At 28.8% G+C, this 15557-nt stretch overlaps 2 protein-coding genes across 6 annotated transcripts in view; one reads left to right on the top strand and one right to left on the bottom strand.

Moving 5' to 3' along the window:
* The window catches only part of LOC106462586 (maestro heat-like repeat-containing protein family member 1), an 82285-nt gene extending 79923 nt beyond the window's left edge, over window positions 1-2362 (bottom strand). Inside the window, exon 1 of one of the 4 annotated variants that reach the window (XM_013922526.2) lies at window positions 2263-2362. The gene's annotated coding sequence lies outside the window, so the exon portion shown is untranslated. Of the gene's footprint in view, window positions 1-1853; window positions 1873-2230 lie in introns of those variants that run through there. The other 3 variants (XM_013922528.2, XM_013922527.2, XM_022389881.1) reach the window with 3 other exon arrangements.
* A 125-nt stretch (window positions 2363-2487) lies between these two features.
* On the top strand, window positions 2488-15268 carry LOC106462585 (homocysteine-responsive endoplasmic reticulum-resident ubiquitin-like domain member 2 protein). Of its 2 annotated transcripts, none has more exons than XM_013922523.2 (9): window positions 2488-2729; window positions 4372-4553; window positions 5498-5575; window positions 7065-7139; window positions 8965-9092; window positions 9228-9344; window positions 10454-10753; window positions 12634-12784; window positions 14420-15268. In XM_013922523.2, exons 2-9 carry the CDS (start codon window positions 4428-4430, stop codon window positions 14546-14548), a joined length of 1104 nt encoding a protein of 367 aa, XP_013777977.1. In that variant the 5' UTR covers window positions 2488-2729; window positions 4372-4427; the 3' UTR covers window positions 14549-15268. The 2 variants fall into 2 exon arrangements, with proteins under 2 accessions (XP_013777977.1, XP_022245590.1); XM_022389882.1 differs by having other exon boundaries at window positions 2488-2802.
* Window positions 15269-15557: the final 289 nt, after the last annotated feature.

Genomic DNA, 15557 nt, shown 5'->3' with positions numbered 1-15557 from the left:
AGCAGACATAGTAGGAGTGAAGATTTTCAGAAAGCATTTGACAAGGTGCCACATAAAAGGCTTGTAAAAAAATTATCTCTGTAGATGTGGGAGATGAGTTAGCTAATTGGATAGAAGAGTAGCTGGATGGAAAAAAGAAGAAGAAAGCTGTTATAAATGGATATATGCAACAAGCAAGGTACTTAAGGCTCAGTCTTAGGACCTTTGCTCTTTTTAATTTACATATTTACATCAATGACATAGATGAAAGAATGGTCAATACATTACTTAAGTTTGCTGATGATATTAAGGTCTTGGTTGTTGCTAGCTGTGAAGAGGATGCTGCTGATTTACAAAAGAATTTACATCATTTAGTAAGTTGGGCAAATAAATGGCAGATGGGTTTTGATTAAAATAAATGCAAATAATGCTAACAGTGTTATAGAAGAAAAAGATCTTGGTGTTCTGACTGATCACTCTCGTATGCCATCCAGGCACTGTGCTTTTGCTAGTGGCAAGGTAAATAGGATTTTAGGTTATATGCACAAAAATATTACATACAAGTCTAAACAGGCTATAATTTCATTTTATAATTGATTAGTTAGACCATATTTGTAATACTGTGTTCAGTCATGTGCTCTTTATCTTATGAAGGACATGGAATTGTTGGAGTGTCCAAAGAAAGTCTACTAGAAGGAAAGGTTTCACACAAGGACAAGATCTCTAAAATTGTTTTCTCCTGAAAAAAAGGATAGTCAGAGGGGATCTGATTGAAGTGTTTAAGATTTCTAAGTTAATTGGTAGTTTTGATGCATTATCTTTTTCCATATTTAATGGCAAGAATGGTAGAAGTAGGAGACACAAATATAAATTTTTGCAGGGTAGGAGTCATCTTCAGCTAAGACAGTTTTATAATTCTTACAAGTTAACTGGCATTTGAAATGGGTTGCCTTCAGATATGGTGGGTGCAGTAAATTTCACAGAGATTAAGGGAAGGCTTGATAAATATCTAAATAATAAGGGCTGGCTCTCCATATCTCATATTTATTTTAAAGTCCTTTGTTGTCCTTAAATTTTATGTTGTCATCGGTTCTCAACCTGTGTTCCACTGGCTTCCTTTAGGTAGTACAGCAAAAGATTAGATAATTATAATACTGAATTGACTCGCTTCTCCATGTCAACTTTTTTAGCTTTCTCCTTCACAAATGTTGTTAACAAGACACTTTTGTACCTTACTGTCCTTAGTCAAATTTAGCACATGCATTACAATCACCAGTTTTATCTAACCTTTTTAATTAATTGATGTTTTCATTAAAGTGCATAACTGAAAACAAATCAAACTCAAAGCTAACACTGCAAAAATATATTAATCTTAAAGTCCTCTAGAAATAATAAATTTCCTTAAAAAAAGTATCACCAGCACACTTAACATTTTGGAATCAATCAAAAATGTGCAAATTTTGATGAATAAAAGTGTGGAAAATCAATTTAAAATTGATAATCTTTGTTTATCTTGTCCATTATATCAATTTTTAATCTCATTATATAGCTTTTCATGTAAAAATTAAAACTTTCAAACTGAATTTCAATTTCTAGAAGCTAGAACCAAATTCTTAAGTAAGAATGTGTAATGCACAACCCTCAACTGCAGTTTTACTTTTAGTTTTACAATGTCCACCATAGAACTTTAGTTTAGCATAACCGCCATAAATCATATTATTATTACGAAAATATAATAAAAACTGAATACTATTTCGTCACTTTTGCAAGAATAAATACCTTTAACAAATTACTTTTGAATACAGGTGACTTAGTATTAGTAATAATGCTAATGTTTTAACAATAATATGATACATTAAGTTTAACTCACTCACGTTTAACTCTAAGTAAAATTAGTAGTAGTACTTGCAAGTGGTATTACTAGTAGTAGTAGTATTTATCTAATAGTGTTAATACTATTAGTACTAGTGACTGTCTGTGCCTTCTGAATATGTTGACACAGAAGTTGGCAAATTCTTGAAAATATTTTTTTTTAAAAGAAATAACTGTTTAGGTTAAATAGTAACAAAGTAAAGTAACATTTGACTTAACTCTTAAGTGCGTTTTAAATATTTTTGTACTAGTACCACTAGTTGTCTAACTTTTAGTTTTTAATTTTATACGTCATAGACTTCACTTAGTTGACGTTGTGCCTAAACTAATTTATCGTATATTTTTCTATTACTCCTACATTAATACTTATGTTTATTACAGGAAGTAAGCCAAAAATCTGAAGTACAGTACATTCTTTGGATTTCAATACCGGTAATCGTTCACAAGTTTTTGCTGAACTGGTACTTTCCAGAAAATTTTCATACATCAAAATTTATCACATGACATTCGTATGATTTTATCGCCCCCTTTCGGTAAAATCACGTTTGAGACAAACAGGATATATATTAACCAATCAGGAAACGACAAATATCGTACCTATGGTGAAAGCGACATAGATGACGTAATACATAATATGTTTAATTTAGAATTATAGTAGGATAGAACACAGTAAATATTACAAGTAAACAGAGTGGCTAGTATTTGACTAAATTGGTGATTTTTTTTAGTAATTTGTGAGTACGTTAGAAAGTGTATATTTGTTGACAGTTTGTTATTGTTATGCAAGTTTGATTTCTCATCTGAAGTCATAATATTGGTCTTCTTTTAAAGTGCAGCTATAGAAGAAGAAGAAGAAAAAGAAAACATTGATCCAATTAGTAAGTTATTCAAGAAATTGTAAGTCGTCAGAGACTGTTCTCTGTTGTGTTAGCACCTTTCCTGGTTGACTTTGTGAGTGAAAATTTGTTACACCAATTTATGTGATAAAACATATTTTGACCATAATCCTCATATGTTAATTATAACTCATGCTTGAATGATCGGCATTTCAAATGTGTTAGTTACTTTACAATTATAGTGCTTAAATATCTTTTGAATATTTTTTCATCTAATGTATGACTTTAGATACTCAGTAATTCTGAATTTGTTTTATATAAACATTTAATTTTATGTGATAGTGGTTAAAAGATTATTTTTGATTTAATAAAACTCGGAAGTTATTTACAATAAATGAATTTCATCAAAGCAAGCTACTTACATAGGTGAAACCTAAAAATATACCCAGTAACGAACATAGTTAAGTATACTGTTCAAACTATCTTACTGTCAACAATATTTATGGCTATAAACTCAATAATATCTTGTAAGATTTAGCCATCCCTGGAGTCTTAGGTTAGTCCAAAATTCATATAGGAAGCTAACAATAATTAATAATTATTATGATAAAACAATTACCATGTAGAATAATCATAGTATAATAATAAACATGAAATTAAAATTATAAATAATAAAAACTAATAAATACAAGTATATATATGAAATATTCTAGGAATATAACAAAAATAATAAAATTTTACATCACTACGGTGATTTTTTCACAAACCAAATAGCAAGTAGCAAAAGCACCATATCCAAAACCAAACTTATCTTTACATATTATATACCCCTCAGCTATTTTGAAATAAATTTAAATTGACAGTATGAACCATATTTTCAAGCAAATGATCTTGTAACAATATGATCAGGCAACTGTCCTTACTGGTGTATGTAGTGTTTTGAAACTGATGCTCTACTATCTGAACTATCAAGTATTTAGGTCCACTCATTACTACAACTTTATAACTGGACAAATAGAAATAGAATTCTTGCAAAGAATGTGTCCTCTTATTTGTTTGCATTTTCAATTTTATTCTTTCCATGGGCACTGTTCAAACAAACTATGTTTTGGTAGATTTTCCTAACATTCTAGAGGTAAAGAAATATTTAAACCTCTTCTTGTAGCTTAGTTGATGTTTTCTTTTTTTATAGGCATCATTGAACTTAAAGTACAGCACTCCCTGTATATATTTTCCATTGTGTTATTTTCTATGCTAAAACTGTACACATATTTATCAATGAGGCTAAAAGTACAACATAGTCTCATTCAGATTATAATCATTTTTAGATGGTCTAATTAAAACCTTATGAATAATTCTGAATTTTTGTTAGCTCATTTATTTTAACAGCGGATCTGGTGAGGGTTTGTGGAAATAACAGTTTATTAAGTGTATTGCTTTTAAAAGTACTCTGAAGATTTAAATCTTGAAAATTGAAAATATTGTTTAACTTTAAAAAGTAAATAAAGTTCAGTTTATATATATATATATATATATATATAACATATTAACTCTAAAAGAAACCAATAGTAGAGATATGAGAAAAGAACCTGTCATTTTATTAAATCAGTTAAATTGTCTAAAACAAATGTAATGTTTTGCATATCATTTAATCAGCTTAAACAAACATTTGTATTTTGAAAAGGACCCAAAAGTGGAAAGACTTTTCTACACAGGAAAGAGCTTGTTTTTAGCTTGATCATGGCTCTTTATATAATCATTCGTGCACCTAACCAAACAGTCCCTGATCAGAAGATAGAATGTCAGCCTGACTGGACAGTTAAGGACTTGAAAGATCATCTTTCTCAAGTATATCCAAATAAACCTGTAAGTTTTCCATTGTTAAAATATAGCACAGTGTCATACAGATAAAATGTGTGTTTGTATGTATAGTTAAATTTTTAAAAGCTTTGTTTAAATGAAACAAAAATATTCACAGTTCAAACCTTTACTTAACTTGTACATTTTCTATTGTAAGTTAGCTTAATTTCTTGAACAATGTTACTGTTGGTATAAATTACATTTTATTAATGAAAATTTTGGTTAAACTGGAAATATGGCAGTTTGTGAGATATACAGTACATGGTTATATCATTTTAACTTTTGATTATTGTCTTTGTTTAATGGTGATATTTTTATTTGACAAATAAAAAGTTATGATTTTTAAACACCAAAAGCTAGTGAAGCCATGAAACCAGTAGCCCTAAAAATAGTGATCCATAAACACACTAGACTTTGGATGTGTTTGGTTTTTTTTTCAATGATCCTTTGAATTTGTCCAGTAATTAGTCCAGCTGATGTGTTCTGGTATTGAAAAAACCTCCTGGGTACTGACAAATATCTGACTAAAATAAATTTAGAATTATTTTTGTGTGTCTGTAATTTGAAATTTCAATGGAACAAGAGTAACATGCAAAAAAAATCATTTATCTGTATTCTTACTGGTAAATAAAAACTTTTTTAACTGCATTTTTTTGGCATCACATTTAAAAATACTGTATTAACAAAAAGAAGCAGACAGTGATCCATAATTATGGTTGGAAGGAACAAGATACAGCCTTCTTGTACAAATTGTTTCATTAAGCTTATTTTTTTGGTTAACTTGTTTACTTGCTGTTGAAAAATGTTGACATGAGCAATTCATCACTTGTGCATGACACCCTTTCAGACCTGAATCCAGAAAGGCTGTGATAGAATTACAAGTATAATAAATCATATTTTTTGATAAAGAGATTTACTATTAAGACTCTTATTTCAATTTGTTCTTCCAGAAAATCCAAGACCAAAGACTGATTTATTTTGGTCATCTACTTCAAGATCATTTGAGTGTAAAGGATATCTTGAGACCTGTAAGTAAAGTTTTTTCTTTAAATTACACCTTTTGGAATACTTAAATTTGTTGTTGTTTTTTACCATATAATAGCATGCCAGATTCAGAGTTTCTAGGTGTATGAATAGTACCCCTTATAAGAAAAATTTCTGTATTTGATAGACAAAACATATGTATAAGCTATTTTATACCTAAAATCTATTATGTATAATAACTAAGAAAAAAACTACTGAAATAATGTATTTCTTAAGGATCTTAAGAATGTAATTAAAATTTTTAAAAAAGCTGCAATAGTTTTCAAAAATATGTTTGTTTAGAACATATATATATATATATTTTTATTTTGAACCTGGTCTAGTTTGTCTTCTACCTATATCATGATATTGATTATATACGTCTTTATTTGATCCTGGGCTAGGTTGTCTCTACATGTATCATGGTATTTATTTCTCTGTTCTTTGTTTATTTATTCATCAGAGTACCTACTTCCTGATCTTTTTAAGGTTTCTTAGTCAACAAATTGTTGGCTTCAGCTGATTTTTATTAGCAATTTCTTTTTCCCTCTAGTAAAGCAAAAGTTTTTATGGTAGCTTTATGTTCTATAGTTTCACTAAGTTTAACCAACTTTGATATGTAGAAAAGCAAGATTTATGTTATAGAGTTTAAAGTTATATCTTCATGCTGTTTATAAATATGAATTTGAATTTAGTTACATGAAGAACATGTACATATGATGTACTGACTGTGTTTCATTATGTTTGATTACTGAAGAAACCAGTTTATATTGCTATTTTGTCTCTAACCCACACTTGCAGCTTTTAGAAATTTTTTAACTGATTGAAATCTGCTTTGGAGAAAGTACTTATAAGGATGCTTAAGTGCACTACATAAAGCCTTGTTATTCATATATTACTAATTTTGATTTATTTATAGCAAAAATATAAATTATAAATTAGTTTGCTATGTATTGTGGTGAAAATAGTATTTTTTAAACCCTACCAAAATACACATAGAAGTAATAGCTGTGATTAAAAAATATAAATTTTGTGATTTTTGAAAGGATGTTTTCAAACTCAACTACTTCAGGTTGTTAATTTTGATAACAAAAATTGTTAATGCCACATTCAGCAAAAACAGAAGTGCATTATATAAAAAACCTAGAATTTGTATGTACTTTTCATTTTCAATGGAATACCTTAAAATGTTGTTATCTGCACATACATACATATTTAGAAGTAAAAAGAGTACCAATCAATTTTCTAATGTCCATTAAGTTTTATTAACTTTTGTAACTGAAATACAAGTTTATTGACTTTGTTTTCCTAAATTATGTAATGAAATCAATTTTTGACAATTACCAAATTTAAATTTTTTTACTATTACTTAGTACATAAACTCTTTCAAACATTTTTCATAATTATGTTCAGTTACATGGTATATATCTGTCAGTATTAACAAACCATGTATGTCAGTTTGTTGTGATAACATGTTTTTTCACCCTTTTACAGGATGCCCAAACTCATGTGATCCATTTAATTTGTTCACAAAAGGATGTGGTGATTTCACAAGCCCCCCCAAAAATGGTAATTTGTTGTTTCTTACTGATTATTATAGATGTTTTCTAGAAACACATCCAGTCAGCTTTCAGATGATTTTAGCTTTTTCAGTTATGGCTGTAAGTGGAGATCACATAAAGGGGTTTCTTTCTTCAGTATACCATACCTACATAAATATTATTAGTTCAGTGATGAATGTTAAAACTTGCTAGAGTATTTCAGGTAAATAATGCTGAAACAAACAAACAATCATGATGTTACATGTATTCAGTAGGTATTCAGAAGTCTCATGAATATAATAGTTTATAAATGATAAAATTATATTGCTATTTAAGAAGTCACACACTTTGTGTCTGTGTGTGTGTGTGTAGTATCATTGTGAATTAAACTAATTATTGGTTGTTAACTTTAAAAAGTAACTGAAAAAACATTAAAATAAATGTGATATTGTTAAGCTGAAAGTTTAAGCTCATTTTTTGTGTTGGGTGTTAATCATGTGAATTTACAAACACACTTTATTACATATATATTTCTCCAACAGAGGCTGTTCACTTACTATATTTATTAGACATAACTCTAGACATAGTGACCACAGTTTGTGAGTTCATGAGAAATTGTTTATCATCCATGAGAATCTATATAATCAGCAATATATTGTACACATAGATGTGTATTTTTCTAGCATAGAGATGTTTGTAATAAAATTACACTTTTACAGTTTCAAATTTATTTAAAAATAAGAACATTTAATAAAATATTAGCCCTCCAATTACTAGTTGTTTTAGTATCATTTACTACTGGTAGAATCAATATACTGCATCAAATATATTGAGTAATTTTGTTTTTGCATATTACAATCCACGGTGTAAAGAACTGATTAAAATGAGAGGTTGAAGTCACTCATCTATTTAGGTGAAACGCAAACTAAACCCCAATAGTAATTAGTGGGATTCATAACAATATTGATGGTATTTTGGTGTGACTCATAACTATTAGGGACTCTGTAACCAACAAAGTCATGAATCCATAAACAATTAAATAGTTTAGAAAAATGTATCGTTAAAAAGCTGGGGGGGGATCCATATAGACACCATTAGTAATTCTAGGGTTGAAAAGGTAAATACGTTAATTACTGTCCACATATTTCACTGGAATGATCAAACAGCTATTGACTAACATTGTTTTTTGCTTAAAGTACTACTCTAATTGTTAATCAATGATCTGATGTATTAACTCATGGTTAATGTAGCAAGATAACATTCAGAAGAAACTAATTATATATAATTTGATGTAAATAAAATATTATAAACTGTGGGTATCTAAAAAAATGACTGAAAAGAATTCATTATCTTTGTCTTACACCCACTGAATCCATAACCTTCGACATAAGCCAATGAATATTAATAATATAATGTGATAAAATTTGAAAATGCAAATAAAGCATTAACATTGCTAAGGAAGAATAATGTATGGTTTCAGCCAAACATCCTTCATTAAGACCTAAATGGAAACAAATAAAAAGGTATGTTAATATATAAAGATTAAAAAGAGCCATTTATAACCCTACTTTTTTATGAATTGAATGGTTATTTGTATAAAACATTGGTTGCATAATTCATTTTCTCTTAGTGAGTTTAACCATTTATTTATATTTTTATTCAATAATAATATTTATTCTGCAGAATGTGTTGTATTTTATGACAAATATTAATTACTCCTGTTTTCTCTAGATTTGTTTACTACTTTCTAGAAATACAAATTGTTGGACCAAACATATATATTTATTTAAAAACCTAGTTATTTAGGGTTTCAATACTATTAATATTTATTGAATCATACTTTTCTGCTATAGACTACAACATCCTCTCAGCCTATATCTAATAGTTCATCTCCATCTGGCAATTTGAACATAGGTGGTCTGAATCATTTACCATGGGCTGATGGACTTCACCAAAGATTCATGCCATATGTTTCTAACAGGTTGGTAACCTTACAGTTCTCAAACTAATCATCTACAAAGTACTACCAGACTATAATGTGCAGATAAATTAAATCAAATATTATTCAGAGTTAAAGTTTAGGTGTAGCTGACTTATATCCTTGTTCTATTTTCAGTGTGTACAGTTCCCCCACCACTTTCCAGTCAGTTCCCATGAGTCCAGAACAGGCATACCAGCATTTCACCACCATGCATAACCTTTATGCTCAATACATGGCCCAGTACTTTCAAAAGTATGTTTGCTACTTATTAATTTTTAGTTAAGTTCAGACACATTGATATGAAATAAGATTACGAAATCAAGTTTGTTTGGTTTATTTTTCTTTTTCTCCATTACAAAATTTTTTTGAAAGGTTTTGCATGTTACAGTAGGTTTTGACATTCTGTAAACAAAGTTAAACTAGCTTGTAAGCCCAGCCACTTAATATATTATTTTTTATTTTAATTGAATAAAAAACAACTAGTACCAATATAAAGCATCTTAATATGATCATTTTAGTTATGTTCTTTCTTATTTTTTTAGAAGATACAATTAATACATAAATTAGTATTTTATTCTAAAAATACAATTGTGAAAATATCATTTTATTCATTACTTTATATTTTACTTGTTGCATTCTTGCTTTCCAAGCTTTTAACTAAAATAATCTTCATGCATCACAATATAATGGTTGTTTTTGTTACAAAATTTGTATTATTTTATATATGCATATCTCTAAATTTTTGTTCAAATGTAAACAAAAAAAAACATTGTTTCTGAATTTTGTTTAACTTTGACAAAAGTTTATTACCAAGAATGTATGAAAATTAAATATTCTGAATATAAAAGTTGTCTTGTATCATTTAGTTCATTGCATAATATCATTTCATCTTCATTTGTATTTTATTTTATAATTGCATACTTGTATATACCTTCATAGTTATCAGTTATTTTATTCAGTTCTTCAAATTAAAAAGTACCATAGAATTGTGTGTTGTTTCCTTATTATAATGTCAAACCTAAAAATTAATTTATGGAAATATTAACGTCCAGTTTTTGATAATGTTTCTCAGTATGGATTTCATGAAAGGCATGGAAATATTCTTACTACACCAATTTGACATGAAAGTAAAACTCGTTATCTGTCAGAAATAATTTTACTTTGATCTTATCCTATACTTCTTGTGTGCTACACCTGATGTATTATGGTAGTTTGTATAGGAAGTAGATATAAAATTTAATAATTATATAGTTCTTTTTTGCATTTGACAAAAACAGGATGCTAAAGAAGTTATGTGAAAAAAAATGTCTAAATTTATTTTTCTTATATATGACCAAGAATTTGTACTAATTTCAATTTAGTGTTCATGCAAGTTCAAGGACTGAGTCGCAATGGTCCTCTTCCTTTCATGAAGCCCCAGTAGATCTGGGAATGACTGAACAGAACACTGGCCAACCATTGCCTCTTGCTGAAAACATGGGAATGAATGCTCAGGCTAGGCAGGTTTTCGAAGAACAAGAAGAAGAAGAGTTGGCTCATAGGGACTGGCTGGATTACTTTTACATTTTTAGCCGTGTTTTTATACTCTTCAGTTTTGTGTTCTTCTATTCTTCTGTTGAGCGATTCTTTATTATAGCTTTGCTTGGAGTAATAATGTTTTTGTAAGTATGAGTTTCTTTTCATTGTAAAAAAACTTTTTCTACAATCTGTTTAATCATTCTTGTGCAAACAAATTCCACTTGTTTTAAAGAGAAAAACTTTCTATGCAGTTATCAGCAACTTCTGATCAAAGCAAGGTATTTGCATAGATAAGAACTAAAACGTAACTTAGTAAATGTGATAGCTAATTTAATTCTAAAATGCCCAAGTATGTTGATTTGATGCACCTGTTCTATGGTTTGTTTTATAGAATTGCAAAAAACAACTGCTGGATAAAACAGTTTGAAAAACCAGAAGAATTTTACACAGATTGTTTAGCTTCTGCAAATAATCTTATTTTTATATGTGATACTTGTAAGCTTAAAACTTTAAGAGATAACATTCATTATGTGTTTCAGTCACTAGCTGATTATTTGTCAAAGCTGAGGTAAGGTAATTACCTCACACCATGGCAACTAAGGTTGAGAAACAGTTATTGGCTAAAACAAGCAAGACTACACTCATATTGAAGTTCAAGGTTCAAGTTAGTGATGTCTTGCTCAAAACTCTTTTGACTTTTGCACAAAGAGACTATGAATGCTGTATTATGCTTCAAAAAAATCAGGAAATTCACGGACACTAATGTTTTTGATTGGAGCATGCTGACTTTATTATTTCTCTATGTATCAAGTAAATAAAACTTGTTTACCAAATATAGTTGAACTCTGAAGTTTTTTTCTCAATGTATGTGAGAATAAAAAAAAAAGTTTTTATTTTCTATAATTTTGTTTAATTCAATGGTACAATTTTGTTCTTGGGGCAGGATGCACCCATCCAGGCATGAAAGAGTTAAAGTGAATTTAGGCAGTATGTGGATTGAGCTCTCTATGAACTGAGCATAAATTACTAAATGGCATGTCAAAACCAAAAAAAAACATCAAGTTTTGTCAGAGTGAATCTACTGATCTAAATAGATGTATATAATATCAGAAAATACTAACGATCATAATGCATTGATGTATCAGTTGGTTACCCTTGCTTTTATTGATATTCTTGTGTATAATCCTAATCAATTAAGTATCCTAACCATGAAAAGTAGCCCGAGAAGCAGTTAAGGAATGAATTAAATATAAAAGATTCATTAGAAGTGGTTAAAAACAAAATGATTTTAAATAAGAATTTAGGTCCTGGTGTCACAGAAGTAAATTTTTAAATGGCACCACTGTACAAGATTTACATGTACATTTACAGGGTATATATTTTTTTTTCTCTTCTTCGTCTCTTGAAGATAGTGGAGTATGTTCCACTGAAAACATGTAGTTTTTAAGCTTTTAATTTTATACAAATAACTTAATGTGCATGTTGAAACGTCAGTGTCGTCAGCTTATTATTTTTATTAGATCTAGACTTACTATGAGGTAACAGTTTTTATTAAATGTATAATTGGCTATACATTTATATTGTGCATTTATTAAATACAAATGCAGTTTTATAAACTGTAAAGAGTAAATATTTACAATGCAGTAAGTTTAGAAGCAGGTTTTAATGTTTTTTAAATAGTTATCCAGAATCTTTTGAACTCAGACTGATTGCCCATAGAAAATTTAAGTATGATGTTAAGAAGTTTCATTGAAATAATTTTGTTTGTTTTTCTTTATGGGTAAATCAATAGACTTCAAGGGAAATACGAGTTTAATGGCTTTAGTGGAAACAAGAATATATTGTATATGCCACAAAACATTTCTGCAGTCATATTAATAAAGAATACAGTTTTAGAAGCTTTAACGTTATTAGAATTGCTAGTTACAGTTTGAGATGTTATTTTTACCTTGCAATTTGTCTACCTAGCTTTCAAGATTTGAAATGGATCTTGAAAATCATATAAGTTTGTTGCTACTCACAGGTACAAGAGAGGGTGGTTTGGCCAGAGAAGACCAGTCAATCATCCTAGAGAAGTTAATGTTGATCCAGGAGCTGGACTCCCAGATGACGAAGAAAATGTTGAACGACAAGCACCTCGTGACATATCATCTGTACAGAATGAACGTGAAGAGGTAAGACAATGAAATGTATTTGTCATATCTCTTTTCTTGTAATATTTGGTTATATGTGTGCAAACAGTTTGTTCCCTTGTTGTATCAAAAAACATCATCAAAACACAGGTTTCAAATTTTATACAGATTGTCCCATCGACTGTTTTGTGTAAACCACTGCTACTATGTAAAATTACTGTTAATTCCCATCCGCATAGATAAGATTCGTCAGTGCAGAAGAAAGCTATAGATCAGAACATTTTGTTCATTTTCCATCAAGGAGTTTTAATTAGTAGTCAAGAATTATACATTTTACTTTAGTCACTATATAGCACCTGTTAGCCTCAAAGACAGAAACTTGTTTCGTATATTTCCTAAAAACATTTTTTTATGATATAGCTAAGGAAATGAAATTGTAATTTACAATCTCTACAGAAAGTTGTTTACAACTTGCCAAGGATCCCATTGTAACTAATAACTGAAGCTTTTATATTGATAGTTTCTGTTTAGTGATGATAATTATATTGCAATCTTTTACATTGTTTCAAAGATGCCCCTGCTTTTTGCAAATTAGTATTGTAGCATTTTAAATCCCTTTGAATGTGTTAACATAGGAGAAACTTTCCATGAAACAGCTTGGAAGAAGGGTTCGACATTGAGATAACCACATAGGTTAATATACTATCTCTGTCCATCATTATTTTAACATTGTATACTATTTCATTACATACTCTGTCTCCTTTATTCCAGAAATATTTGTTAAATTAAGCCACAGTCATATAGGTTTCGTGTGCAAGTTTTTTTTAGAATGAAATAGATGAAAAACAAAATAACATTGTAACAATTCACTTAAGTATTAAACAGACATTCCTTTCAGAATTTTCAAAACAACTTTGAACTCTTAAAAAAAAATTAAAAAAAGTGGACAAGGATGAAACCTTACCCTAATATATGCATTACAATGACTTAGAAATGAGATTCCTCCAGGCACCTACGTGTGCATTAACGTAAAGACACAGGTGATACAACTTCTTGTACTGGTTTATATTTTCTAATCAAATAATATCTTTATTTTATAAAACATTTTCATTGGTTATCTTACTTAGTGTAGTCTGTGCATGTTGAAAGTATTGGTAAATAAAACCACATAATGTTATTGTTACTTGAGATTTAATTAACTGACACAAAAAAGTGAAATAATTGTTTGAAAAAATAAGCCTGAATAGACAAAATGACTAATGATAAATGTGATATAATTCTGATGATTTGTTTTCATCATGTATTAAAGAACAAAAGCAAGTACGTTTTTCATACAGTTTTAAAACATGTAATGACTTTGAGGTGTATAATGAGCATTCTTTTATTTTAACGTGTTAGAAACAGGTGTGAAATCTTTAGTATTTTATTATTTTTAAAATACTGTTTCGAAGTCGTCTGGCCACATGAAATATTTATTTGTTTTCAAATTTTGAATAAAATGTAAAGTGTTTAATGGTTTAAAAAATAAGATACAAGGAGGTTAGTTACAAATATCTTCAGAATATTGAAAGTATAATAAAAACTCTTCTTGAAGCACAGTTTAGAATAATAAATTATTGGATTCTGTAACAGTTGATGTGACATTATAAAGAAATGTTGCTTAATATTTCTGTCTAGGTCACTACAGAGCAAGACTGGGAGTCAAACCAGCAGTTATATTCTCCATTAGCTACAGCTGTGACATTCGTCTCAACATTCTTTTCATCCATGATACCAGATCAACCTCCTCCTGTTAATGTTAACTAGAATTTTTTTCTCCTTGTAATTGCAGTGTATTTAAAACAAAACATTTAGAAAAAATGGAATCTATGATTCCTGTTTCTAGAAAATAATTAGATAGAGAGAAATATGGCATATTTTTAATAGTAACTTCAAAAGATCTCAACATGGTAAAAATTTTCATACTGAACCAGTAGCTGTTATCTATATTATTTAAGTATATAAAATGTGTGTGTTTGCAATATACAAGTCTGATATTTATGTTTATGCAAGAATAAGGTCTTTTTTATTACTTTGTAAATATTTTTGTAGATCAGTATAGTTTATGAACACAAAACAGAATTTTATGAGTTTACTTGAAACTCGAGGAAAAGAAGTGATTAATATACATTAGATTGTATTCTTGCAAGAAGTTTGTAGAATGGGGCTCAGTTTTGTTGTTGTTTTTTCATTTCCTCAATAAATTGCAAACAATATGTTGAACTGTGCCTAAAGTTAAATCTTTTAGTAGTTTCTTTACTATGAATGTATTTGTCCTTATTACAGTTCTATTAACACATAAATCTGCTTTGTGATTTCTTGTGGTTTTATCTAATATACAATCATATAATGCTAGTCTGTCAAAGTTCATTTGAACATTCTAATACAGCTACAGAGCTATAAATGTATTTGTATATAGTTACATGTATATATATATGTGTGTGTGTTTAAACCCCAATAAAACTTGCAACTTTCTTAACTTGTTAAGATTAACCAGTTCTCTTCTACAAAAAATACATCTGTATGATGACATATAATAAGTCTTTAAGATAAAGCAACAAAAAAAAGCTAATGAAATAAAACCTGTCCTGGTGATATTAGTTACATTGAAAAAAGAACGAATTTATTATAATAATACTTGTGTAACACAACAGTTGTTTACCTAATGAAACAAAACTTATCCTGGCGACACTAGTTAAAGTGAAGAATAACTTTATAATAATAATACATGTATAACAAAACAGTTGTTCACCTAGTAAAACAAAACCTCTCCTGG

The sequence above is a fragment of the Limulus polyphemus genome, unplaced genomic scaffold (assembly GCF_000517525.1).
Source record: "Limulus polyphemus unplaced genomic scaffold, Limulus_polyphemus-2.1.2 Scaffold1202, whole genome shotgun sequence".
NCBI lineage: Eukaryota > Metazoa > Arthropoda > Merostomata > Xiphosura > Limulidae > Limulus > Limulus polyphemus.
This window is presented reverse-complemented; position numbering and strand designations above follow the sequence as displayed.

What these genes read in the sequence shown, in the direction of transcription:
- LOC106462585 (XM_013922523.2), top strand. Translation starts at nt 4,428, where the DNA reads ATGGCTCTTTATATAATCATTCGTGCACCTAACCAAACAGTCCCTGAT. An exon ending in ATGCCATATGTTTCTAACAG is followed by an intron (nt 9,093 to 9,227) that starts GTTGGTAACCTT and finishes TTCTATTTTCAG; the next exon opens with TGTGTACAGTTCCCCCACCA. An exon ending in CTTGGAGTAATAATGTTTTT is followed by an intron (nt 10,754 to 12,633) that starts GTAAGTATGAGT and finishes TGCTACTCACAG; the next exon opens with GTACAAGAGAGGGTGGTTTG.